The sequence below is a fragment of the Capra hircus genome, chromosome 18 (genome assembly GCF_001704415.2).
Source record: "Capra hircus breed San Clemente chromosome 18, ASM170441v1, whole genome shotgun sequence".
NCBI classification, from domain to species: domain Eukaryota; kingdom Metazoa; phylum Chordata; class Mammalia; order Artiodactyla; family Bovidae; genus Capra; species Capra hircus.
In genome coordinates this window covers 58,476,016-58,502,915 of record NC_030825.1, presented here as the reverse complement: position 1 = coordinate 58,502,915, position 26,900 = coordinate 58,476,016, and the positions used below count along the sequence as shown (strand labels likewise).

The 26,900-nt window shown below is 52.2% G+C and overlaps 3 protein-coding genes across 6 annotated transcripts; all 3 read left to right on the top strand.

The window, feature by feature from the left end:
- On the top strand, nucleotides 3,012-10,546 carry SIGLEC10 (sialic acid binding Ig like lectin 10). 4 transcript variants are annotated; one of them, XM_018062920.1, is made up of 11 exons: nucleotides 3,012-3,098; nucleotides 3,210-3,341; nucleotides 3,437-3,811; nucleotides 3,971-4,255; nucleotides 4,900-5,304; nucleotides 6,576-6,623; nucleotides 6,752-7,009; nucleotides 7,095-7,379; nucleotides 7,895-7,988; nucleotides 8,090-8,231; nucleotides 9,609-10,546. In XM_018062920.1, the coding sequence occupies exons 2-11, from the start codon at nucleotides 3,305-3,307 to the stop codon at nucleotides 9,867-9,869; spliced, it is 2,190 nt and encodes a 729-aa protein (XP_017918409.1). In that variant the 5' UTR covers nucleotides 3,012-3,098; nucleotides 3,210-3,304; the 3' UTR covers nucleotides 9,870-10,546. The 4 variants fall into 4 exon arrangements, with proteins under 4 accessions (XP_017918409.1, XP_017918412.1, XP_017918411.1 ...); XM_018062922.1 differs by having other exon boundaries at nucleotides 3,022-3,098; nucleotides 3,261-3,341; XM_013977021.2 differs by lacking the exon at nucleotides 3,012-3,098 and having other exon boundaries at nucleotides 3,109-3,341; nucleotides 4,900-4,947; nucleotides 5,041-5,304.
- C18H19orf84 (chromosome 18 C19orf84 homolog) lies at nucleotides 17,442-19,256 on the top strand. Its single transcript, XM_018063201.1, has 2 exons — nucleotides 17,442-17,476; nucleotides 18,154-19,256. Exons 1-2 carry the CDS (start codon nucleotides 17,442-17,444, stop codon nucleotides 18,656-18,658), a joined length of 540 nt encoding a protein of 179 aa, XP_017918690.1. The 3' UTR covers nucleotides 18,659-19,256.
- Nucleotides 19,618-26,538, top strand: LIM2 (lens intrinsic membrane protein 2). Its single transcript, XM_005701641.2, has 5 exons — nucleotides 19,618-19,654; nucleotides 20,127-20,307; nucleotides 24,331-24,480; nucleotides 25,820-25,954; nucleotides 26,192-26,538. The coding sequence occupies exons 2-5, from the start codon at nucleotides 20,133-20,135 to the stop codon at nucleotides 26,251-26,253; spliced, it is 522 nt and encodes a 173-aa protein (XP_005701698.1). The 5' UTR covers nucleotides 19,618-19,654; nucleotides 20,127-20,132; the 3' UTR covers nucleotides 26,254-26,538.

Genomic DNA, 26,900 nt, shown 5'->3' with positions numbered 1-26,900 from the left:
CATTCTAAGATTTAGGAGTCAGGGGAAGAGGCAGAACTATGAAAGATGAGGAAGAGTGTCTAGAAAGGTTGGAGGAAAACCACGAAAGCATGGACCTGGGCTCGATCCCAGGGTCGGGAAGATCCCCCTGGAGAAGGGAATGGTGCCCCACTCCAGTATTCTTGCCAGGAGAATTCCGTGGACAGAGGGGCATACAGTCCACAGGGTCACAAAGAGTGAGACATGACTGAGCAACCAATACAACAACAACGGTGTCTTTTGCAGCCCAGCTCCGGCAGGTGCCTTCAGAGGCCAGACTGAACCAGCGCTTCAAGAAGCAGGCGGGCAGGGGCCGACCGAGCACATCAAATGCTGCTGGGTGGGCAGCATCCAAGTGAGATGAGAACATAATTTACCTAGGGCTTTTAAGCGTTTGAGGTCTTCCGCGATCTTGACAGGAAGAGTTTGAGTGACATGAGGATGGAGGCAAGATGGGACCAGGAAAAGGAGGATGGGCAGGAAAGAAAGGGCAGGTCCTGTGACTGGAAATACTTTTCCTGTGATGAGAAGAGTGGACCCTCAGCGTTTCCAGGAAAGTGGAGGAGGGGAGCTGATGGTCTCAGGACCGCCTCCAGGAACCTCTTGGCAGCTGCCTGCGGAAGGGGATGGATTGGTCCGCAAGCAGGGTCACCGAAGGGTCCTCTGGCCCCTCTCAGTTTCCACCTGCCTCTGCCCACCTGGCTATGGATGTAAAGCTGCCCAGATGACCTCACCTGGTACAGGAGGCCTCACCTCCACATCTCAGGGATCAGCGCTGAGGTTCGAAGGCATATCTAACCCCGCAGTGGCCCATGTTCATTGACAGGAGAATGAGAGACCTCTGGGTTGGTTCAGAGGAACAGGGTAGCCACAGGTTGGTATCTTTTTGGCCCCAGGGTAGCAGAGGGTCCTCTCTCTCTCCCTTTTTGGGCTGATGGAGCAGCATGGAAGAATGTGGAGAAAGCCACGGAGGGCCTGAGATGTTGCCACCCTCCCGGTTCCTGCTCCTGTTAGCCTCAGAGAGGCATGGAGATGCTCCAAGGCGGGGGCAAGACTGGATCTAAGCTTTGAAGGTGGGGAACTTCAGTTCTCGGCTCCTTCAGGGCAAGCCCCCAGCAGGATCCAGGCTTCCTCTCTCCTTTTCACTCCACCCTCTGGGAGGCCCTTCCCCCTTTGTCCCTGGACGCAAGGGCATCCCCGAGAGAAAGCTCAGGATGGGCAGTGGGGACCTGGAAGGAGATGAAGAGGAGGGTGGATGTTATGAGCTGAATTGCGCTCCCTCGGCCTCCAAGTTCATATGTTGACGCCTTAACCCCCAGCGTCTCAGAATATACAATTGGAGATAGAATCTTTAAAGAACTAATTCTGCTGAAATGAGGTCACAGGGTAGAGTCCCAGTCCAATATGACTGCTGTCCTTATGAAGGACACACACACACAAGCCAGACCAGCTGAAGACTCGGAGAGAAGACGGCCATCTCCAAGTCAAGGAAAGAGACCTTGGAAGAAATCAACCCTACTGACACCTTGACCTTGAACTTGCAGCCTCCAGAACAGTGAGGAAGTACATCTCTCTTGTTTAAGCCACTCATTCTGTGTGGTTTTATGACGGCAGATTAAGACAGCAGATCCAAAGACAGGGATAGCTACATGTCACTCCCTCCAGGAAGCCCCTCCTGACTCCGCCAGGAGGAAGTGAACACCCTTTCCCCAGGGCCAGGCAGGGACATCTGTCTCAGTGTGTGGGGCGGGGCATTTATGAACACTTCAGCGCTTTTCCGTTTCTAAGGCTCTTCGTTTACCAAGCTGGGATCCCCCGAGGTCAGACACTGTCTGATTTACCTATGTGTCTTCCCCCTCCCCCATTCACAGCAGGACACTTGCCACATACAAGGTCCCAGGGAGTGGAGGTCAAGAGGGCAAACATGGCATTTCTATGTGACCAAAACAGAGAATCAATTTCAAGGTGAAGGGAACAATAGTCAAGATCTGGGGCAGTTACACTGACTCACTGCACAGCTCCCATGCCTCTTATACTGCCAGAGATGCCACCATCGGCATCACCCTGGCTGGGGTGGTGGTTTAGTCTCTAAGTCAAATTTGACTTTTGTCGTCCCATGGGCTATAGCCCTCCAGGCTCCTCTGTCCAGGGAATTCTCCAGGCAAGAATACTGGAGTGGGTTGCCGTTTCCTTTTCCAGGGGATCTTCCCAACACAGGGATTGAACCTGAGTCTCCTGCCTTGCAGGCAGATTCTTTACCACTGAGCCGTCAGGGATCCTGAGTTTTTTTCACAGCAGGTGTTACAAATGTATGTCATCCAACTGTGGGACACAAGGGGAGATTGGGAAGCAGACAGAGATCTTGGGAGACAGGCTCCAGTGAGCCCATCAGGGAGGGTGAAGGGGTAGCGACAGAGACCAGCCTGGGATTGCCAGATGTAGCCAAGAAAAATGCAAAGTGCTCAGTTAAAGGTGAATTTCAGATCTAAACAGTGAATAATTTTAGTAGAAGCATATCTCATGCATGGGCTTCCCCGGTAGCTCAGCAATAAAGAATCTGCCTGCAATGCAGGAGACATAAGAGTCTCAGGGTTTGATCCCTGGGTGAGGAAGATCCTCTGGAGGAGGCATGGCAACCCACTCCAGTGTTCTTGCCTGGGAAATCTCACAGATGGAGGAGCCTGGTGGGCCACAGTCCATAGGGTCACAAAGAGTCAGGCGCGACTGAGCACGCACGCATGAATATCTCATGCTTATACTTCTAAGACATACTTATACTAAAAAAAATATATTATTAATCTGAAAGCCAATTTTAACTGGGCATTCTGCCTTTTATCTGGCAAGACCAGCCCTGCACCACCACCACCTTCTGCCCCAGAAATCCACTGCAGTCACCAGGGGCCCCTGGAAGGGCTTAGTGGGGACTTTCACTTCTGCTTCCCTAACGACTCAGGGTCCAGTGGGAGAGTCCCCAGCCTCCACCCACCCAAAGCCAGGCCCCAAGGTTAGACACATGCCCTCCAACCCCTCCCCCAGAGATGACTGGGAAAGGCGACCAGCTCAGGGAGCCCAGACACCAGGTGAGCTCCCCAGAGTGAATTCAAGTGGGTGCCAGGTGGTGGTGGGGAGAGTCCAGAAAAGGAAAAAGAGTCGTGTGGGTCTGTGCATCAGAAGCGCATTTCATGCATCAGTCCCCCAGGGCTCAGCTTCCGCCTTCTGCCCTTACCCACTGCCCGTCAAAGCGTCTGGGGAATGAGTGTGTCCCAGGAAGGTCCAAGTGCCTGAGATGTTCCTGCCACTGTTCTTGGCCATGCTGTGGGGCGGTGAGTGGATAGGGGTGGCCAGGAGGGGCCCGGGGGCTGGGGGAGGGTGGTGGTCTGGGCTGGGCTTGCAGCTTGAACCTCTGTCTCCCTCATAGGGTCGCAGGCTCTGGACTCATTCAAGCTGCAGGTGCAGGAGTTTGTGATGGTACAAGAAGGCCTGTGCGTGGTCGTGCCCTGCTCTGTCTTCTACCCCTCCAGAGGATGGAGTCCCACCACCCCAGCTTACGGCTTCTGGTTCAGAGACAATACCCCCAAGCCTAGTCTGCCAGTGGCCACCAACAAGCCAGGTCAGGATGTGGACACAGACACCCAGGGCCGATTCCAGCTCCTTGGCGATCCCAGTCAGAGCTGCTCCTTGCTCATCAGAGAGGCACACCTGGAGGACAGCGCACTGTACTTCTTCCGGTTCGAGAGAGGCGATTATGTGAAATATAATTTCATGGAATACAAGTTCTATCTGGAGGTGACAGGTATGGAACTGGCTCGAACTGGAATGGGGCGCGGTGGGGGGGACCCCTCCCCCACCTTCTCATACTGGGGAGGGGCTGTAGAGAACAGACCATACGTGACTTCCCAAGGGTACCCCCCAATCCGGGGCTGGCATCCCACCCTCTCTCGGTCCATCCCAGCCCTGACACTGAAGCCGGAGATCTACGTCCCTGAGGTCTTGCAGCCCGGGCACCAGGTGACGCTCTTCTGTGCGTTTAACTGGATCTTTGACGAATGTCCAGTCCCTACTCTCTCTTGGATCGGGAACACCGTCTCCCCCAACGAGGTCAGCCCGAGAACTTCCTACTTCTCAGAGCTCACCTTCACACCCAGACCCCAGGACCACAACACTGAGCTCACCTGCAGAGTGGACTTCTTCGGAGAGGGTGTGAGCGCGGAGAACACCGTCCGACTTAGCGTGGCCTGTGAGTCTGAGGGCGGGAAGGACGGTGCGCTCCAGGCTCGGGGGATGGGGAGGTGGAGAGAGGCGGCCGGGCGATGACCGATGACCGATAGCTCTCGGCAGCCCGCGGGGCAGGAAGGCGCGGAGTCTGGCGATGCTGGGCTCCGCCCTAGGAAGGGAACGCGGCTGCCATGTGGTCCTCTGTCCGCAAGCGCATCTTGGGCACTCATGCGTCGCCTGTCTTCCCGGGGGACTGTCACGCTTTCTTTTCCCTGAGGGGGTGTTCCCTGGCGGTGGGGAATGTATCATTCCTCCCCAAAGCCGGGCTTCCCTGATAGCTCGGCTGGTAAAGAACCCACCTGCAATGCAGGAGACCCCGGTTGGATTCCTGGGTCCGGAGGACCCGCTGGAGAAGGGATAGGCTACCCACGCCAATATTCTTGGGCTTCCCTTGTGGTTCAGCTGGGATAGAATCCGCCTGCGATGCGAGAGTCCTGGGTTTGATCCCTGGGTTGGGAAGATTCTCCAGAGAAGGGAAAGGCTACCCACTCCAGTATTGTGGCCTGGAGAATTCCGCGGACTATACAGTCCGTGGGATCGCAAAGAGTCGGACACGACTGAGCGACTTTCACTTTCCCCAAAGCCAACTCCCAATCCTGTTAACAGATGCCCCCAAAGACCTGGTTATCAGCGTCTCCCACACAGATGAGCCAGGTACTGAGGGCCACTTGGGGGTGCAGGAGGGCAGGGGGAGTGGCGTTTCCCCCTGCGGTCCTTCTCTTGCTGTCTCTCTTTCTCTCTCTGCAGCTCTGGAGCCCGGGGGAGAGAGCCCACACCTGGAAGTCCAGAAAGGCCAGTCCCTGCGGCTGCTCTGTACCGCGGACAGTTTGCCGCTGGCCACACTGAGCTGGACCCTGCAGGACAGAGTCCTCTCTTGGTCCCACCCCTTGGGCTCCACAGCTCTGGAGCTGGCACTGCCCAGGGTGAAAGCTGAGGATGCGGGTCGCTATACCTGCCGGGCTGAGAACAGGCTTGGCTTCCTGAGCCGCAGCCTGGACCTCTCAGTGCAGTGTGAGTGTGACCAGCAGGGGCCTGGGTTGAGGGGCCAGGGAGGAGGCAAGGGGGCTGGGGGTAGAGTCCCAGAGCTCCATGGGGACCTGGAACCCCAGGCCAACTTAAGATTCTGCTTCCAGCTCTGATCGGAGGAGCTGGGTTGGGGGCTAGTGGAGGGGGTGGGATTTTCCCCACACCACCAAGCAATTCTCCCACATCAGCAGCCTGTCTTACAGCTCAGCTCGGTTCTGATCCTGTCTACCCGGAGAGAGCATCAGTCAGATCCCCGAAGGTTAAGGGATGGGGCCCACCAAACTGGCCCCGCCCCCACCTCAGCTGCCAATGACAAGTCCAGAGTGTCATTTGTGCTTCTGACCCACCAGTAATTGGGGATTCCCATGATCTCCTCCTTGGGTTCCATGAATTTGCTTGAGCTGCTCAGGAGAAATAGTTTGCTCACTAGATTACTGGTTTATTATAACAGACTAACTCAGGAACAGCCAGATGGAAGCGATGCTTAGGGCAAGGTATGGGGAAGGGGCACCTACCCTCCATGCCCTCTTCCTGGGCACCACGTTCCCCAAATTTCCATCTGTTCACCCCATTTGGGGAGGTGGTTATGGAGGCTTCGTTACATTTGCGACCCCATGGACTGTAGCCCTCCAGGTTCCTCTGTCCCTCGGATTTCCCAGGCAAGAATACTAGGGTGAGTTGCCACTTCCTTCTCCAGGGGATCTTCCCCACCCAGGGATTGAACTTGGGTCTCCTGCATTAGCAGACAGATTCTGTACCACTGAGTCACCTGGGAGGCCCCTGGTACATAGTCACTTTTGATTAAATCAGCCATTAGTGATTAAACTCAATCTCCAGTCTCCTTTCTTTCCCCTCCTCAGAGGTCAGGGGGTGGGACTGGAAGTTTCAACCTTCAAATCACGTGGCCGGTCCCCCCCACCCCCACCCCGCAACAAGCCCTCAGCCTTGGGCACTTCCAAAAGTCACTTCAATAATGGTATACTCAGGGATGGTGGAAAGGGGTTTGTTATTTAACAAGGCACCTTTATCATGCTTACCATTCAGGAAATCCAGGAGTTTCAGAAGCTCTGTTTGTGGAGTAGGGACGAAGACCAAAGACCTATTTCTATTACATAGCATGGGTTCCTCTTCAGAGAATCACTCAGAGGGTGATTTAACCCTCCTCCCCCTCTGAGCCCTTCATCCCTGGGGACATTCACTTGGCCCAGAAGGAAACCCCTGCCTTTTTACAGCCAAGCCCCCCGTTGCTGTTTCAGATGCCCCGGAGAACCTGAAAGTGATGGTCTCGAAAGCAAACCGCACAGGTAAGGAAGGGCATCAGAGGAGCCAGGCTTCTGGGTGCCACACTGCTGCATGGACGTCCGGCATATCAACAGGTAGAAGGGTTCCTGTGCCCTCCTCTCTTCATCCATCCTGCCTCTTCTCTCCCTAGCCCTGGAAAACTTGGAGAGTGGCGCATCTCTTCAGGTCCTGGAGGGCCAAAGCCTGCGTCTCCTCTGTGTCGCTCACAGCAACCCCCCCGCCCGGTTGAGCTGGGCCCGACAGGGACGGACTGTGAGCCCCTCCCAGCCCTCAGATCCCGGGGTCCTGGAGCTGCCTCAGATACAAACAGAGCAGGAAGGGGAGTTCACCTGCCGGGCTCAGAACCTGCTAGGCTCCCAAAATATCTCCCTGAGCCTCTCCGTGGTCTGTGAGTGTGGGGTCCCCTGGGGACAGGAGGCCGGGGTTCCAGAGAGGGGAGGGGCGCCCCTGATCCCTCCCATCTCTCCCCACAGCCCCCCCGCAGCTGCTAGGCCCCTCCTGCTCCCAGGAGGACGAGGGTCTGCGCTGCAGCTGCTCCTCCCGAGCCCGGCCGGCCCCCTCCCTGCGCTGGCGGCTCGGGGAGGGCCTGCTGGAGGGGGAGCTCAGCAACGCCTCCTTTGAGGTCGCCTCCAGCTCTTCGGGGCCCTGGGCCAACAGTTCGCTGAGCCTCCGCGAGGGGCTCAGCTCCAGCCTCAGACTCAGCTGCGAGGCCCTGAACGGCCACGGGGCCCAGAGCGGGTCTGTCCTGCTGCTGCCAGGTCAGGGGTCAACTGGACGCCCCCGTGGAGGCGGGGGTTGAGAGGGACCGGGGCTGGGCCTTGCGGTTGGATCAGGAGCTGGGGGAGGGCAGGGACACACCGGCGCGTTAGCCCCTCAGTCCTGTCCGACTCTTTGCAGCCCCATGGAATGTATAGCCCACCAGGCTCCTCTGTCCATGGGATTCTCCAGGCATGAATACTGGAGTAGGTTGCCATTTCCTTCTCCAGGGGATCTTCCCCACCCAGAGATCGAACCCAGGTCTCCCGCATTGCAGACGGATTCTTTACCGTCTGAGCCACCAAGGAAGCCCCTTGGGATGCAGAGGGGAAGTTTAAATCGGAAAGTGTGATATCTGGGCTTGAGGTGTAGTGGAATTTCCAAGAAGTCGATGGGAAGGGGCTGCAGGGGAAAACCTCTGGCATGGGAGCCGGAAGACTGAGCGCCTAGTGGCGGGCGGACGTGAGGACCCACGTGAATGGGACGGGCTCAGAGACGGCTGACCGTTTCCGTGCAGATGAGAAGGGACTCGCCTCCGGGGCCTTCTCCAGCGGAATCTCTCTAGGGATTGGCGTCACCACTCTCCTCTTCCTCTGCTTCATCCTGATCTTGTGAGTTAGGAGCGAGGCGGGCAGCGAGGGATGGGGCGTGAAATCTGGGGCACCCTGGCAAAGGGGGCGCACACCAAGGAGGCAGTGGGGTGTTTCCTCAGAGTGAGGACTCTGAGGAAGAAATGGACCCAGGGAGAGGTCCCGGCCCCAGCCCCGGCCCCCGGAGAGGCTCCGCGGTCCAGGTTCTCACGCAGGAGCACGATCCTGGATTACATCAACGTGATCCCTAAGGCGGGCCCCCTGGTGAGTGCTCCCAAGCCGCTGCCTCTTGTTCCCCTTCTCTGACTCCCATATGCAATCCTCTCCAGCCCCGTCCCCGATTTTCCTCACAGTGGAAAAGGCCCGGGTGTTGGATTCAAACCCTGATTCTGACACATAACTTCTAGGAGACCTTGACCATATCCTTCCTTCCTGCTGAGCCTCTGTTGCTTCCTCCTTGAGAGCTGGTTTGAGGATTACAACACATGTTATTGCTTGATAGATGGCAATAACTATTTCACTATCACCACTACCAACGACATGACTAAGTATAATTAATGATGCCACAATGATTAATATCACTGAGGGTCCGTATGTCCTAGTGATGATTAAGGGCAGGGCTTTGAAGTCAGGCTGCTGGGGTTCCTTTCTGCTTTCCACGCTGTGTGTTCTGGGATGAGTCACTTAACTTCTCTGTGCCTTGATTTAACTGTAAAAAGGGGATAATAGTAGTACAGACCATGTAGGCTCATTCTGGGTATTTGATAGTCTCATTTTCTACCCATAAAACATTGAGTACCAGGCACCTAATAATAAGCGTTGGTGTAAATGCTGGATATTTTCAGGAGTGAACATGTAGATGCTGATGACTCCAAAATTTACATTTCCCAGACTCATTCCTCAACTCTAGACTCACAGCCAACTCTCTAAGCTGCGTCTCTATTCGGATGTCCAACAGTCATCTCAGACTTTGCCTATCCAGAATCAAACCTGTGACTAAGTACCACTTAAATCCCTTCTCCTCCACCCTCTGCATCTCAGCAAAGAGCCCACACTGGCCCAACTGCTCAAGCCTCCAGCCTTAAAGTCACTTCTTACTCTTCTCTTTTTTATCCTCCCACAATCACTCCATCAGCACATCTCTTCCCAAATCCATCCAAACCACTTCCCACCTCGGTTGGATAGAGCTTAGGGACCAAGAAAAAAAAAAAGGCCAATTTCAAATGGTCACCTACACGGGGTGTTACGACTGTAGAGATAGAGGACAGGTTAGTAGTTGTGAGGGGTCCAGGATGGGAGGAGATGAGAAGGGAGGTTATGGATATGGGAGGGAGATGGATGTGATGATGGAGCGCTTCAGTGTTTTGTGGTGGTCCTCAGACCAACCTACCTGCATTAGTCAGTTCACTAGGGCAGCCATAGCAAAGAGCACAGGCTGGAGGCTTAAACAACAGACTTCTGTTTATAGTTTGTTCCTGTCCCGAGACAAGAGGTGAGCTCAGGGAGGGCAGAGTCTTTGTTTCACTGCCTGATGTAACCCCAGTTCCTTAATTAGTACCTGGCACTGGGCAGGTGCTCAAGTATTTGTTGAATGAAGGAAGGCAGGATGGTTGGTTTTTTCTTTACCCCCCTTATGCTCAGAAACAGAAAGCCAAACCAAGCAGTCCTTCCCAGCCTCCTCCTCCAGATGGTCACTCCCCGGAAGCCAGAAAGAACCAAAAGGAGCTCCATCTCGTCTCCCACAACTGTCCAGGACCCAAGTCATCCCCACAAGCCTCAGAAGCAGAGAACAACCAAGAGGAGCTCCATTACGCTGTCCTCAACTTCCCAGGCCTCAGACCATGGGAGACCCAGAGACCCGAGGGCACACACCCAGAGTACGCTGAAATCCAGTTCCACTGAGGGTCGGCTGGGCCGGAGGACTCGGATGCAGGCCAGGGAGAGAGGCAGAGCAATTGGGACGAGAACAGAGTGTGGTCTGTCTCTCTCTCTCTTTTTAATCCTCTGAGGATGGGTCATCCCATCCCAGACCCTGGAGCAGCTTGATGAATGTCTCCAGAGTTGTTCAGTAGCTCAGTCGTATCGGACTCTTTGTGACCCCATGGACTGTAGCCCTCCAGGCTTCCTTGTCCTTCACCATCTCCTGGAGTTTTCTCGGACTCATGTCCATTGAGTCGGTGATGCCATCCAATCATCTCATCCTCTGTTGCCCCCTTCTCCTCCTGCCCTCACTTCTCCAAATACACTCTTCTGAGCAAGGAAAAGATTTTTCTCGGAGAAGCCCAGGCCCTGCCCCAGCTGATTACTCACAGTCTCAGTTTCTCAACGGTTTGGGGGCGGGGGGGGGGCGCTTTAGACAGGATGAAACACGCCTGTTTGTGAGGTCGCCGAGACAACCTCACGGGTCAAGTCTGGGCCGCTGTCGGCTTTGATGGCACCTGTGAGCTGAGAGTGTTTTTTACATTTTAAATGGTTCAGGGGTTAAAAAAAAAAAATCAAAAGAAGGATGTTTTATGATGCATGGAAATAACTTGAGATTCAAATTTCAGTGTCCCTAAATAAAGCTTTATTGAAGCGCAGTCATGCCCTTTTTTTTTCTGTATTGCCTATGACTGATTTCAGGAAGAATGGAGTTGTTGCCTTGCTAAGCCTAAGAAAGCTAGTCTTCAATTAGGAAAAGTTTGTTGTTGTTTAGTTGCTTTCCTGGTTCTTCTGCTTCTTCTTTTGGAATGGTAGGCACCTTTAAACAAATTTTTTTTTTTAATTACAGTATAGTTGGTTTACAATGTTGTGTTAGTTTCAAGTGTAGATCACAGTGATTCAGTTATATATATATATGGAAAAGAATATGAAAAAGAATACATATACGTATGAGTCACTGTTGTACAGCAGAAATTAAACACAACATTGTAAATGAACTATATTTGAATAAAATAAAAAAAGACTTTCTAAAGACGATAAGAGGACTTGGAGTAACTATTATATGACATCTATAAGGTCAAGTTCATATAGCCCTTCAAGTAAGCATGATTATAACCTATATAAAATAAACTCCTCCAACATATAGTATGATTCTAGTGTTAAGTTTTTAGTGAGTTTTCAATAGATAACTGATGAAAACTTTTTTAAAAAAGATTATTATGACAAAGAGGCAGCACAAGAGAATGTGGAGGAATGATAAAAACACACTGGATCTTGTTAGCAGTGACAGTTACACAGCTCTATACATCTGTCAAAACTCGGAACTGCACACCAAAAAGAGTGAATTTTACTGTACTTGAAAGAAGGTAAATAATACAAATGCAAAATATTTTGAGTACTTTTTAAAAGATTGTGAGAATTTAAATGATTTAATGCAAGTATCTCAGTGATCTCCCTTTCTGGGGCCCTTCACCTCCAGACTCCCACTGCCACTTTAGCGGACTTTTCTAGCAAACCCTGACTACCAAGCAATCTAAAAAGCAATCATGGAGATTTATCTGGTGGTCCAGTGGCTAAGCCTCCACCCTCCCAATGCAAGGGGCCTAGGTTCCATCCCTGGTCAGAGAACTAGAACCCACATGCTGCACCAAAGATCCCAAACACCACAGCTAGGACTCAGCATAGCCAAATAATTTTTCAAAAGAACAATATTTAAAAATCTTAAGGGGGAAAAAAAGCAATCATGAGAGCCATGTAAACCCAGGGGCACTCATTCCAGCACAGACTTCAGCCCACAAATCTGACCCCTTAAACTCCGTCTCACTCCAGTAACCCCTTGCCAAAGCATCCGACCATTTCTGAGGATAGTGGAAAACCCCAAGACCGGAAGGGCTCCTAAGTTGGAGGCGTTGAACGAGTGGGTAAGGCTCAAGGGAGAGAAGAAGGTGCCCTGTAGGGAGGGAAACGGAAGGAATTTAAGGGACTCCTTGAGTCCTATGGACTAGGAAGGCTCTGAAGATGGAATCTTGGGACTTTGACAGTCGGAGGCCTGTAGGTGGCAGTGAAAGGAAGAGATTCGTCCTAAGACTGGTTGCGTGCTTAGTTGCTCAGTCCTGTCAGTTGCTCAATCCTGTCCGACTCTTTGCGACCCCAAGCACTAGCCCGCCAGGCTCCACTGTCCACGGAATTTTTCAGGCAAGAATATTGGAGTGGGTTGCCATTTCCTTCTCCAGGGGATCTTCTGGAGTCAGGGATTGAATCCATGGCTCCTGTGTTGGCAAGTGGATTCCTAACCCACTTAAGCCATCAGGAGAGTCCAATGAGCTTCCCTAGAGGACCAAGACTTCCCTCAGCCTGGGGACCCCTCTCCCTTTCTAGCTTCGCTCAGCATCTTCTGGTCTAGGCTGCCACCGCGCCGAGAAGCAGACAAGGGACACCGCTAAAGACCAGGGCAAAACCTTCAGTTACAGCCCAGGCGCTGAAAGGAAACAGTCAGTCAGAGGGCGAGAGAGAGACTTGTGCTCAGAAACGTAGCCAATCAAAGAATGAGGGTGCTTTGCCGACTAAGGTCCCTAGTCAAGGCTATGGTTTTTCCAGTAGTCATGTATGGATGTGACAGTTGGACTGTGAAGAAGGCTGAGCGCCGAAGAATTGATGCTTTTGAACTGTGGTGTTGGAGAAAATTCTTGAGAGTCCATTGGACTGTAAGGAGATCCAACCAGTCCATTCTGAAGGAGATCAGCCCTGGGATTTCTTTGGAGGGAATGATGCTAAAGCTGAAACTCCAGTACTTTGGCCACCTCATGCGAAGAGTTGACTCATTGGAAAAGACTCTGATGCTGGGAGGGATTGGGGGCAGGAGGAGAAGGGGATGACAGAGGATGAGATGGCTGGATGGCATCACGGACTCGATGGACGTGAGTCTGAGTGAACTCCGGGAGTTGGTGATGGACAGGGAGGCCTGGCGTGCTGCGATTCATGGGGTCGCAAAGAGTCGAACACGACTGAGCGACTGAACTGAACTGAACTGAACCTTTCTGGGATGCTAGCCTCGCACTGCTTCCGAGCCCCACCTGGATCTGACAGCAGGACGGAGGGGGCCCGGAAGCAATGCGAGTTCACCCGCCAATCAGAGCTGAGGATGGCGCCTTGCGCTGTCGTGCTAACAAGGAGTGGGCGGAGCTCAGGCCTATGACTGCCCTTTCCCCCAACAAATCGGAAACGTCCTTCCCACCCGATGCAGGAGTTGATTGGTCACTTTTCAGAACTTGCCTGTCAATTTTGGAAGCTGGGCGAAGCGTATTGCCTTAAGGACTCAAAAGCCAGCCTCCGCCCTCCTAGCTCTGGGGGGAGGGCATTAAAGGGCCAGATACTTGGTAAGATTGTCGGGAGAACTATCAGTAACCTCAGATATGCAGATAACACCACCCTTATGGCAGAAAGTGAAGAACTAAAGAGCCTCTTGATGAAAGTGAAAGAGGAGAGTGAAAAAGTTGGCTTAAAGCTCAACATTCAGAAAACGAAGATCATGGCATCTGGTCCCATCACTTCATGGCAAATAGATGGAGAAACAGTGGAAACAGTGGTAGACTTTATTTTCTTGGGCTCCAAAATCATTGCAGATGGTGATTGCAGCCATAAAATTAAAAGACGCTTACTCCTTGGGAGAAAAGTTATGACCAACATGCTGCTGCTGCTAAGTTGCTTCAGTCGTGTCCAACTCTGTGCGACCCAAGACGGCAGCCCCCCAGGCTCCCCCGTCCCTGGGATTCTCCAGGCAAGAATACTGAAGTGGGTTGCCATTTCCTCCTCCAGTGCATAAAAGTAAAAAGTGAAAGTGAAGTCGCTCAGTGGTGTCTGACTCCCAGCGACCCCATGGACTTGCAGCCTACCAGGCTCTTCTGTCCATGGGATTTTCCAGGCAAGAGTACTGGAGTGGGTTGCCATTGCCTTCTCCATATGACTAACATAGACAGCATATTAAAAAGCAGAGACAGTACTTTGCCAACAAAGGTCCGTCTAGCCAAGGCTATGGTTTTTCCAGTAGTCCTGTATGGATGTGAAAGTTGGACTATAAAGAAAGCTCATCGCTGAAGAATTGACGCTTTTGAACTATGGTGTTGGAAAAGACTCTTGAGAGTCCCTTGGACCGCAAGGAGATCCAACCGGTCAATCCTAAAGGAAATTAGCCCTGAATACTCATTGGAAGGACTGATGTTGAAGCTCCAATACTTTGGCCACCTGATGTGAGGAGTTGACTCATTTGAAAAGACCCTGTTGCTGGAAAAGATTGAAGGTGGGAGGAGAAGTGGATGACAGAGGATGAGGTGGTTGGATGGCATCACGGACTCAATGGACATGAGTTTGAGTAAACTCCAGGAGTTGGTGATGGACAGGGAGGCCTGGCATGATGGGGTTGAGAAGAGTTGGAAACGACTGAGGGAATGAACTGACTGACTTGGTAAGTGACAAGGTCAGACCCTGATCACAGAAATAGGAGGACCCGTTACGGAACAAAACCAGAAGTAGTGCTGTTACGCTGGGACTGAGTTTTATGTTTTGGAAAAACAGACTTAGCCTGTTCTAGGGCAAGAGCTAGTAAGAAGCAGAGTGAGGATTCAAACTGTCATTTCGAAGCCCTGTTCAACAAAAGCTTCTTCTTTGGGATAGACTGTAACCGGATTAATGAGACCTGAATGCTAATCATAGCTGCCAGAAAAGCCAGCTTTCTTGATAAAATCTTTTCGATTTCAGCCACCTGGCCTTTGCTCGCACCATTTTTCCTATGTCCATTTATCCTAGACCTAGCCCAAAGGCCCCTCCTGTAAAAACAAGCAAACAAAAAACCCTCCCCTACCTTCTTCTCCAGCCTCTAGCAGGCGAGCAACTGTTCTCCTGGCCCCGGACTTGACCCTCCACCTCTTGGCCTCCAGGCTACATTTAACCCACTTCCAGCTCTCATTGTCCTGTCCCTCCCAGTGTCCCAATCACCCCAGAATGCTACCATGGATTTCCCCCTTTAACCTCGAGAGCCCTTGAAGAGCAGCTATTGGTTCTGCATCTACTCTGAGTCCCCAGCATGGTGCAGAGTTAGCTCAAGAGAACTTGGAAAGTGAGTTACTCTCCGATTTCTCATCCTCCTTAAAGCGGGATGTTCTGAGCTTTTATAAGAAAATTCATATTGAAAGGCGTCACTCAGGTTGAAAACTTTGCATCATCCTTGATTCCCCATTCCTCATCTCCAGCAGCCCTACAGCAAATCCTGATGGTTCTCCTTCCAAAATACATTGTAAATACACTCACATCTTCCCATTCCCATTAACCGCACCTTCCTTGGGGTGGTCACCACGTTGCCTATAGGATGACAACATTCTCCCTAGGCTTCCTGCTTCCAGTCTTATGCCCCACCACAATCCATTCCCCAACTGCAGGCAAAGAGCTCTTCTTAAAACATAAATTATGTCACACCTCTGCCTGCAAACGTTCAAGGTCATCTCAATGTTCCAGAATTAAAATTTTAAAAATTCCATAGTCTTCAATGCAGCCTATAAGGTACTATACAATCTAGCTTCTACTTGTGTCTCCATTGAAAGCAGACTCTGGAGGTAGGGTTCAAGTCCCAGTTGTGCTATTTACCTGATCTGTGACCTTAAATAACTTACTTAGCCTCTCTGAGGCCCAGTTTGAACCTCTGTGAAATGAGGACTAATAAGTTGGAATTATTAATTAAAATAGACCTCTGTGTTATTACTTCCCTGGTAGCAGCTCAGACAGTAAAGTGTCTACCTACAATGCAGGAGACCCAGGTTCAATCCCTGGATTGGGAAGATCCTCTGGAGAAGGAAATCGCAACCCACTCCAGTACTGTTGCCTGGAAAATCCCATGGACAGAGGAGTGTGGTAGGCTACAGTCCATGGGGTCGCAAAGAGCTGGACACAACTAAGCGACTTCACTTTCACTTCCTGTTTTATTAAAAGGAAAAAACTGACTAGTAGTCCTCCAAGCTGTCAAAGTTGGGAAAAACATGGCTGCAAATCAGAGGCGACTGAGATATGATGATTCAGTGAGACCTTGCACTGGATTCTGGAACAGAAAAAAAGAGATATTCGTGTGAAAACTGGGGAAATCCAAATCAAGTCTGGAGTTTTAGTTAAGAGTCATATAAGGGAACTTCCCTTGTGGTCCTGTGGCTAGGACTCAATTCCCAATGTAGGGGACCCTGGTTCCATCCCTGGTCAGGGAACTAGATCCCTAAGACCCAGCACAGTCTAATAAATAACTAAAATAAATATTTTTTAAAAGAGCTATGCTGATTTCTTAGCTGTAACAAATGTTCCACGACCAGGTAATGGAAGCAGGGTGAGTTACAAAGTTATCTTTGTAACTTTTCTGTAAATGTGAAGGTATTCCAAAATTTAAAAAAATATTTTTTAAAAAATAGACCTGTTCATCTCCTAGCTTATTGCTTCCCAGTCCCTCAAACACTATGTTTGTTTCACCCTGAAGGACCTTTGCACCTGCTGGTCTCTCTACCAGGAATACTCAGCTCCCGGGTTGGCTGGTTCCATCCCACAAGTAGTCTTCTCTAACTATCCTAACTAAAATAATCCCCTGTGCCTTTGTATCCCTTGTCCTGTCTTTACACTTTCAAAGCCGTCTTTCATGTAGGAAATGTACTATCTGTGCCTTGCGTGTTGCTCACCTTGCCTGTAAGTTTCATAAGTGTGCATCTATTTTGTCGGGCGCCCAACGTGGTGCCTAGAGTATTGCAGGCACTGGATAATATTTCTTAGATAAATAGATACAAGCATCCCATTGCTTCTCAATAAAATACTACCATGGTCATCAGCAATAACAATAAGAAACCCTCATTGGTTGAGATGAATTTTAGTCCAGATCACATGTTGACTACTTTATACATGCGATATAGCCTTTAAACCTCACGAGATCCTAGAACGTAATATTAACCCTCTTTCTCAAAAAACAGCGACTAGAAAGGTTTACGCTCGCAAAATAAGTCAGAGACAGAGCTTAGAATGAAATCCAGCCTCGAAGATTCGCAGCCCAGCTACTAACCCCTCCGCCCCGGGAGCATCCAATGTTCAGATTCCCTTTAATGCCCCTTTAGTCCTAGAGAACACCACTGGCCCCACCCCGACTCTCTCCAGGAATACAGATGAAGATAGAGGAGGCTAGAGTCTTCTAGACCTGAGGAAGGAAGTGGCTGGGGGCCTGCACTTCTAGGTCTGAGGGAGGAGTGGGCTCGGGGCCGCGGACTTTGATCTCGGGGAGGTGGGAGCTGCGACCTGAGACACGTGTAGAACCCAACCCTCGCACGCTTCCGCGCCGCTCAGCACGACCCACGTGACCCGCTCCTACGCACCTCGCAAGCCGCGCCCCTCAAGTCACGCCCCCGTCCCCCGCACGCCCCGCAAGCCACGCCCCTTCCCAACAAAGTCCCGCCCACCTTCTCCCAGACCCTTCCCCTCTCTCTGAGCGATGGAGAAGTCGAGGCGAAGGTGCTAGAAAAGACTTGAAACACCCCCTTAAAGATGGAACAGCAAAAGGAAGAGACTGAGCCTGAGGGGTGAGAGACACGAGACTCCCCGCGGGAAGGACAGTGACCCAGAATGAGGAGGGACAGAGAAAATCGGAGAGAGAGTTGAGCAGATCCAGAGAGGGTAGCGGGGGTGGGGCGGGGAAAGCCTCTAGTATCATCACATAGAAACAGAATCTTTGAGGATCTCAGCGACAGAGCTGAGCGAGATACTGAGAAATAGGGAGAGAGCTAGAAGCAGACATTAATGGAAGAGAAGTTTCTAGCGGGAACCAGGAGAATTGAAGATACTAATAATTGTCTGGGGAAATAATAATAGTAATTGACGCCAGGCACTGAACACTTCCCAAACCCAGCCCGTTCAGAGACACCTTTGATACCACCAGAAGCTCTCTCTTAGTGTGAAAACTTAAGGTTCGGAAGGGGGAAATGATTCGCCCAGACACAGGGGCGAGGAGGGCAGCCTCGGATGGGAACCAGGCTCGGTGGGACGCTGAAGCTCCAGCTGAGCTGTCTGCCTGTCTGTAAAGAGAGACAGGAAGGAACAGAAAAAGAGAGAAAGTAAGGGGCCAGAAATCAGAGGCAAACGGTCCTGAGGATGAGAAATGAAAGCCTGGGAGAAGGCAGGAAGCAGCGAGGCTGCGGAAAGGAAAAACATGTGTAGACTGGGGACATCTCCTGCCTGACCTGTCCTCTTGTCGTTCTAGGAACAATCTGCCGTCCCCCGGGACTGGGTCGTGGCCGCCTCCATCTTTCCCAGCTCTGCCCACTTCTTTCCTGGGTACCCCAGATCCAGCCCACCTGGGGCTCCCCAAGAGCCTGGCCTCTGTGACTGTCCCCGTCCGCCTGGATGCCCTCTCCTACCTCCTGCACAGTGCCCTGATGGGGGCCTACTCACTTCAGCAGTCCTTGCCCTCCTGCCCCTGTGTCCCCCAGGCGTGCTGCACCCAGCCAGGCATTGCCAAGAGGCCACCCAAGGGACGTGGGGGCTGGGACGTCCTGCGCAGGCCAGACCGGGGCCACCGGAGATGGGGACTTGGGAGGGCTCAACAGGCAGAGAGGGGCTGGGCCAGGGGCCGTGGGGCTGGCCCCAAGACCCCGCCGATGATGCCGTCATCACCAGCACCGCCTGCCCAGGATGGGAAGGACACCCAGGGTCCGGAGCCACCCGTGGAGCCGCCACCTGCTGAGGACTGGGAGGCCGAGTACTAAGACCCTGAGGATCCCGCACCCCAGATTCTGGAGGGAGCCGTGGAGGTCACCAGGAGAGTTTTCTTGGAGCCCGGGGTGACCCCAGCCCTGCCAGAGATACCCAGAGAACATTGCACTCCCATCCCTCTTCCCTGAAAACCACAGCCTCAGGAGGGGCTCCTGACTTCGGATCCCAAGCCAGGGAAACAACCCTGAACCTCATGCCCAACTCCAAGCTCCTTCCCATCTCTGACAGCATCCCTAACTACAGTGCCAACCTGCGCTTCTCTCCCAACGCCCAGGGACATCTCCAGTCCCCTTCCTAACCCCAAAGCCATTCCCGCCAGCCCCACCCCATGGCCCCAGCCATTCATCCCCTTTTCTGCTCCCATCTCTGCCCTGACCCACCCTCGTAGGCTTGTTCCCAGCTCCCTCATCCCCTTCTTTCTAAAGGCCAGCCTGGCCGTCATCCTTCATTTCACTGAAGCTCCAGTCCCCAGTGCAGCCGTGTCCTCCACCCCAGCCAGCCCCGCTTCATCCTCAACCCCCTTCCTGTCCCAAGCCCCCAGGTGACATGCCCTGTGACCCCACTTGCAGAAAACCCTGTTGTCCCAACATATCCAGGCAACTGCAGCTAGGGGTAGGGGGACTGGCTTACACAATAAATGGCTGAGTGTCCCTATGTCTTGTGTCTGTGTGTGCTTACGCAGCTCGGGCTAACCCCGTGGGTGCTGGGAGCCAGGCCGGTGAAAGGCTGCCAGGGTGGCTGGGAGGGTCACGGAGACAGGCCAGTGGGGCCAGGGGCTGCAGAGAGGCAGGGCCTGGATTCCTGCCTCAGCGAATTCCATCTGGAGGCCTCTGCCCGCTGGAAGCTGCTGGGCTGCGGGGCCATTGTATGGGGAGGCTTAAGGGATTTGACGGGACCCAGGGAGCCGAGAGGCCAGTGACCTGGCCGGGCTCAGTCTGCTCAGAGTGGCCGAGGCAGACGGAGGGCTCAGGGCAAAATCTGCTGCTCAGGTAGGGACCATGCGTGGCCCCCTCCTCCCCCCAAACGTGGGCGGCCGGGACTGCTTTCTCTCCCCGGGACTTGGTGGGGTCCTAGCCTAGCCCCCTGCTACCTCGGATCTGGGGGTCCAGGCCCCAGCCCTCTCCTTACCCCCAGAGAGTTGGTGCCCCAAGGGGCAGGGAGTGTCCAGCCCCTTCCCAGTTTAGGACCGGGATGTCTAGGCCCCCAGTCTTGGTCTCCCCCAGGACACAAAGGTCTAGGTCCTCAAGCTCTCCTACCCCAGAGCCAGGGGTCCAGGTGCCCAGTTCTTTGCTCCCACTGGGACCTGATGTCCCAGCCCCCACCCCCTCTCCCCACCCTAGGATTTGGAAGTCTAGGTCCCCAGGACGTCCTCCTTCAAACCAGGACTCAGATCCCCCAGCCCTCACCTCCCCCAGGACCCGGGAGTCCAGCTTGTGACCCCATTTCTCCCCTCGCCCACAGGTCACCATGTACAGCTTCATGGGAGGCGGCCTCTTCTGTGCCTGGGTGGGGACCATCCTCCTGGTGGTGGCCACGGCGACAGACCACTGGATGCAGTACCGGCTGTCGGGGGCCTTTGCCCACCAGGGCCTGTGGCGATACTGCCTGGGCACCAAGTGCTACCTGCAGACGGAGAGCATCGGTGAGGCTCCAGAACGGGGTCTGGGCTCTGCCTGGGACCAGAGCCTCCCGCAGGGCAGAACCTTATAGCAGAAGGGCTCCCTCCCCCCCGTTTTGCAGATGGAGAACCTTGTGGTTCAGTGAGGGAAAGTGTCCAGCCCAAGGTCACACAGCAGGGAAGGGACAGAGTTGGGAGTCCAGTATTTTTTTTCTGGTACAGTTACAGGATGTACTGATTAACAAGTTAAGGAGAGAGGTGACATTTTCTGGCATGAAATAGAGGTCAGGTAACAGCAGCTGGGGCTGGGGCTGACAAAAGAGCAATTTCTAAATATCTATTACGTGTCAAAAACTCTTTTCAGTACTAAGAGGTTGCAGAAGCAATATAGACCCTAAATTTGCTGTGCTAGATGAGGTATTTTTAAATATTTGTTGTGAGCCAAGCCATGTAATACATATGTGTATATATATATATGTGTGTGTGTATATGTGTATATAGATGTATAGCGTATATGTTGCTGCTAAGTCGCTTCAGCCCTGTCTGACTCTTTGTGACCCTATTGTCTGCAGCCCACCAGGCTCCTCGTCCATGGGATTTCCCAGGCAAGAATACTGGTGTGGGTTGCCATGCCCTCCTCCAGGGAATCTTCCCAAGCCAGAGATAGAACCTGCGTTTCTTATGTCTCCTGCATTGGCAGCAGGTTCTTTACCACTAGCGGCACCTGGGAAGCCCAGAGAGTGTATGCGTTACACTCTATATTGTAAAAATGGGATAAAAACAGTTCTTACAGTAGATTAACTAATGTGCATGCGTGCTCAGTCGCTCAGTCGGGTCCAACTCTTTGCTACCCCATGGACCATAGCCCACCAGGATCCTCTGTCCATGAGATTTCCCCGGCAAGAATACTGGGGTGGGTAGCCATTCCTTTCTCCAGGGGATCTTCCTGGCTCACGGACTGAACCCAGTCTCAAGCACTGCAGGCAGATTTTTTACTATCTGAGCCACTTACAATCTATGTTATATAATATAAATTATTATAATGAGCTATGTATCTCTGTGTACCTCTTTCCCTATCTATATATTTATATGTATGTACAGTCATCCCTCAGTCCCTCAGCATACTCAGAGAATTGTTTCCAGAAACCCATAGTGGATACCCAAACCCCTGGATGCTCAGGTCACATAGTCAGCTCTCTGTATCTGCTGTTCCGCAGCCATGGGTCCATAGCCACAATTCTGCATCCACGGATTCAACCCCAGATCGTATAGTACTGTGTGTATTTATTGGAAAAAAAAATCTGTGTGTAAGTGGACCTGCACAGTTCAAACCTGTGCTCTTCAAGGGTCAAGTGTATATATACGCATATATATGGAAGTTGTGAGTGCTCAGTCAGGTTCAGCTCTTTAGAACCCCGTGGACTGCAGCCCACCAGGTTCCTCTGTCCATGGGATTCTCCAGGCAAGAATACTGCAGTGGGTTGCCATTGCCTTCTCCAGGGGGATGTTCCCAACCCAGGGATTGAACCTGCATCTCTTGCATCTCCTGCCTTGGCAGGCTGGCTCTACCACTGGGCCACCTGGGAATCTCATACCTGGAGAGAGAGAGACATGGAGACACATACTATATTACCTCACATGTATTATGTAATATGTTATGTAATATATTAATGATATACAGTGTATCACGTGTTCTATATGTATCCAGTGATAACGGTAATAATAATTATAATAATAACTGGCACGTATTGTTCCTGTGCCTTACATGCTATACTAAGCACTTTGCCTGGATTAACTCCCTTAGTTGTCCCAACAACACTAAGAAGGCAGTTCCTTTGTGTCTGCGAGTAAGACAGAATACATGACCTTGAAAAAGCAATTCTTTTGCAAGGGGAGGGGGTTGGGAGGAGGAGCCCACCTTGCCTGAGCCCTGTAATGTGACAGGCTTGTGACAGGAGATTTCGTCTACCCCATCTCACCAAACCTGAGCAGTAAACCGAGGCAGGGGGGAGCGGAAAAGCTTGCCCTGGGCTACGGGTTTCAGAACCCCATCTGCCAATCATGCATCTTTTCAGGATCCCATGTATCTCATGGGAGGTGGCTCATGGGAAATGTATCTCATGGGGAAAGGCTCATGTATCTTTTTCGTGTCCGGCTGCACCCACTGTCACGCTTCTGCCACTCCTCCTGACTCAGACTGGGAACCACCCCACCTGACCCCCCGCCCTGGGACGGTCCGAGCTTCTTCTCTGTCTTATCTTTGCTGGGAATGGGAAAGAGGGAGGCTGGATGGAGGTCTTCAAGTTCATTTGACATCTTCACGACCCCGAGACTGAGGGCCTCAGGAACGACCTCACCCTGATAGAGTTTGGAGTATTTGTCCAAACAACTGGTTTAACTTGTTCATTCATTGTACGACTGATGGAATCCAATCACCAAAATTAGAGCAGAAGTCCTGAGCTTGCTTCCCCAGGGCCAAACCCAACCTTAGATGTGTATTCATAACAGTTTTAAAGTTTCCGAAGTCGTCGTCATTGTTCAGTCGCTAAGTCGTGTCCGACTCTTTGTGACCCCATGGACTGCAGCACACCAGGCTTCCTTGTCCTTCACTGTCTCCTGGAGTTTGCTCAGATTCATGTCCACTGAGTCAGTGCAGGGACGCTATATAACCATCTCATCCTCTGCCACCCCCTTCTTTTGCCTTCAGTCTTTCCCAGCCTCAGGGTCTTTTCCAGTGAGTTGGCTTTTCGCATCAGGTGGCCAAAGTATTGGAGTTTCAGCTTTGGCATCAGTCCTTCCAGTGAATATTCAGGGTTGATTTCCTTTAGGACTGACTGGTTTAATCTCCTTGCAGTCCAAGGGACTCTCAAGAGTCTTCTCTAACACCACAATTCAGAGGCATCAATTCTTCAGCGCTCAACCTTCTTTATGGTCCAGTTCTCATATCCATATACGGCTATCCATATCCATAGCTTTGACTATACAGACCTTTGTCGGCAAAAAGATGTCTTTGTTTTATAATACACCAGTGTTAAAAAATCTGGGGATTTTACATTAAAATCTGGACTTCTAGCTCTTGTTGAAAATTCCAGTTTTTCAAGCCTTCTGTGGGTTCATGGTCAGCTGGGTATGACCAGCAGGTGACCCCAAGTAGTTAAGACTGAGAGTTTTGAGCTTGACTTTCAACTCTAGTCTCTCTGCTAATGGTGGGACCTTGGGCAAAACACTGAATCTCTCTGAGCCTCTATTCCTTCCTTTACTTGAAAAAAAGGGGAGGAAAACACAGCATAGGACTCTTGGAAGGAATAAATAGGGTCATACAGGAAAAGAGAACCTGGTCCATACTTGATAGTTACCAAGTGGAAGTTGAGATCATGAAGACTGTTCTCAGGGATCTTCATTCATTCAACATGTTTATTGAACACCTACTACATGCCAGGCACTAGATGCTGGGGATACAGCAGTGAAAGCCAGACCCTGGTCCCTACAGAACCGAAAACTCAGTGCAGAGAGTTAGACATCATAAACAAGTTAGAAATAAACAAGTGGGACGTTTTTAGATATGGGCAAGTGGTATGAAGGGAGGGAAAGGGAGCATGAGGCAAAGGGTAGACAGTGAGTAGCAGGGGGATATGGGAAATTGGTATTCATTCATTTACTCATTCATTCATCCAACAAACATTTCTCCAGACTCCTGTTCAAACAAGCCTCTGCTGGGCATGTTTGTGATGGAGAATCAACCAGGTACTCGCCCTCAGGGAGCAGTCAGGCTGGAGAGGGAGACAGACAAAGAGTCTCAAACCAGGGGAGGGAGTGTTGATGGTGCCTGAGGGGTGAGGGAGTGCTTCCTAGAGGAGGGGATCTGGGAGGTAGGCTTTGGAGGATGCATAGGAGTTTGCCAAGTGAAGAGGGGGGTGTTTGAAGAGCCGTGAAGAAAGAGCTGGGTCAGGGATATGGAGAGGGGGAAGGCATTCCTGCCCCCAGAGGCAGCAGCCTCTCCTCTGAGGGCAGGGGCAGCACAGCAGTGACCGTGGGGTGCTCCCACAGCGTACTGGAATGCCACCCGGGCCTGCATGATCCTGTCCTCCCTCTGTGCCACCTCCGGCATCATCGTGGGCATCGTGGCCTTTGCTCAGCAGCCCACCTTCACCCGCCTCTCCCGGCCCTTCTCCGCAGGCATCATGTTTTTCGCCTCCAGTGAGTGAACCGCACCCTACACCTATCCCTCTCCCCGACTCCCTGCCCAGCTCCAACCGCACCCATGCCACCCCCATACTGCGTCCATTCCCCACTGCTCCTCGCTCTCAACTCCACCTGCACCAGAATCCCACCTCCACTCCCAACAACAGCTTCCTGACTAGATCTAACGCTCGTTGATTCCTGTACCACCTAAACGTACTGCCATTCCATTCTGGCACTCATCACCCGGAACAGGCATCAGACCCCACAGGCTTAAAGACACAGTTCCGAATAAGACTGCCCCTACTTCAGCTGCAAGTGGGCTCCCCAGCCTACTTGCACTTTGATCTATCAGCTACAGATTCAGGGGTTCCCAGGATCCACTCAGGCTCAAAAATTTGCTGGAACAACTCACAGAACCCAGGAAAGCATAATACTTAAACATTTCAGTTTTACTACCAAGAATACAGCTCAAGACCAGCCAAATAAAGAAATGCATAGGGTGAGGCTGGAGAGAGTCCTGAACACACAGTTCCCATGCCCTCTCTCTAGAGTTGGGGCTCATCACCCTACCCTCCAACCCCAGCACATCCATATGTTCACCAACCAGGAAGCCCCAGTGAGCAGCAGTGGCCTGCGTTTCTTTTGGTTTCATTACAAGAACGTGAATGATTGCATCATGGGCCACCTGACTGAGCTCAATCTCCAGCTCCTTTCTCCTCCCCAGAGGTTGCAGTGATCCCAGGTGGCTCCGTCTCAACCCTCCATCCTACGGTTGGTCTTTCTGGTGACCAGCTCTCACCCTGAGTCATCTATGCTCGTCAATATAAACTCAGGTGTGATTCGAGAGGCTCAAGAGAAACAAAGACACTCCTATTACTCAGAAACTTCCAAGGATTTAAGAGTTTCCCTCCCAGGAACCAGAGACGAAGACCAGTCAGACTCTTTATGACACAACATGACCCCACCCAATCTCTGCCCTTAACCCTACTCCCCATTCAGTTTTACTCCTACTTTCAACTCAGCCACCATCCTCACCCTTATCCCTCTCTGCATCCATACTCCCTTCTCAATCCCATTCCAACTCCCATCTCTAAAAGCAAAAAGTTATGTCCAACTCTTTGCGACTCCATGGAACTGTAGCCCACCAGGCTCGTCTGTCCATGGGATTCTCCTGGCAAGAATACTGGAGTGGGTAGCCATTCGCTCCTCCAGGGGATCTTCCTGACCCAGGAATCGAACCTGGGTGTCCTGCATGGCAGGCAGATTCTTTATCTTCTGAGTCACCAGGGAAGCCCCATCTCTAAACCCAACTCCATTCCCACGCACATCCCCATCCCCCGCCCTCTCTCTCCAGCCTTTTTCGTCCTGCTGGCCTTGGCCATTTACACTGGAGTCACCGTCAGCTTTCTGGGTCGCCGCTTTGGGGACTGGCGCTTTTCCTGGTCCTACATCCTGGGCTGGGTAGCCCTGCTCATGACCTTCTTTGCAGGTACCGGGTTTGGGGGTGGGAAGGTCAGTGTCTGTGTCCCAGCTGGCAGCACCCAGGAGGCTGAAATGATGGGGAGTCCCAGATGAGGCGCCCAGCTTTGAGCCAGAAGGCAGACTCCAATCCCTGCAGACAATCAGGGAAAAAGGGAATACTGTGTTGGGATCTTGGGCTGGCTGAGGGGGATGGAGGGATGGGAGGGCTTGAGGGCGGGGTCCACTGGGGTCTCTTCTCGTACAGGAATTTTCTACATGTGTGCCTACCGGATGCATGAATGTCGGCGCCTGTCCACTCCCCGCTGAGCCCAAATGTGTGCCCCGACTGCATCTGGAAGTAGAAGTCTGGTCACTGAAGAGGAGGGGAAGGGCCTAGAGGCCTGAAATCCTGGTTCCTAGGGGGCGTGAGGGGGCTTGGTCCCGGACCCTGGGTGGGGGCCCTTGACTCCTGTCCCAAGGGGAAGGGAGCAAGACTGGGGCCTGGGGGAGGCAGTTGAGAAGACCTACGACCCCACCCACCAAGGGGTTGTTAGAGAAATGGGATATCCATTAGAGCGGCTTTCTGGAGTCTAATAAAACTGGTTGAAACTACTGAAGTGTGGTCCCTGAGGGCTTGGGGTAGAGAGAAAGAGGCGTGATTGTGGTGAATGGGGCAGGGGTGATTGCATTATAGTAGCCCAAGCTGTTCAATTCCTGTAGGGGTGGGCACCAGAATAAACCACACAGGCCCTTGCTACTGGGTTCCACTTCTTTAATTTTTTGGCCACACCAGGCAGCTTGTAGGAGTTTCCCAGGTGGCATTAGTGCGAAAGAACCCACCTGCCAATGCAGGAGACCGAGGAGACGCAGGTTTGATCCCTGGGTTGGGAAGATCCCCTGGAGGAGGGCATGGCAATCCATGCCAGTATTCTTGTCCGGAAGATCCCACAGAGAGAGGAGTCTGGTGGGCTACA

Excerpts from the sequence above, each read along its gene's own strand:
- SIGLEC10 (XM_018062920.1), top strand. The coding sequence starts at position 3,305 with ATGTTCCTGCCACTGTTCTTGGCCATGCTGTGGGGCG. Across the intron at positions 3,812-3,970 it reads GTTCTATCTGGAGGTGACAG|CCCTGACACTGAAGCCGGAG; the intron begins GTATGGAACTGG and ends GGTCCATCCCAG. Across the intron at positions 4,256-4,899 it reads CGTCCGACTTAGCGTGGCCT|ATGCCCCCAAAGACCTGGTT; the intron begins GTGAGTCTGAGG and ends TCCTGTTAACAG.
- LIM2 (XM_005701641.2), top strand. The coding sequence starts at position 20,133 with ATGTACAGCTTCATGGGAGGCGGCCTCTTCTGTGCCTGGGTGGGGACC. Across the intron at positions 20,308-24,330 it reads CCTGCAGACGGAGAGCATCG|CGTACTGGAATGCCACCCGG; the intron begins GTGAGGCTCCAG and ends GTGCTCCCACAG. Across the intron at positions 25,955-26,191 it reads GCTCATGACCTTCTTTGCAG|GAATTTTCTACATGTGTGCC; the intron begins GTACCGGGTTTG and ends CTTCTCGTACAG.
- C18H19orf84 (XM_018063201.1), top strand. The coding sequence starts at position 17,442 with ATGGAACAGCAAAAGGAAGAGACTGAGCCTGAGGG. Across the intron at positions 17,477-18,153 it reads GAAGAGACTGAGCCTGAGGG|GAACAATCTGCCGTCCCCCG; the intron begins GTGAGAGACACG and ends TTGTCGTTCTAG.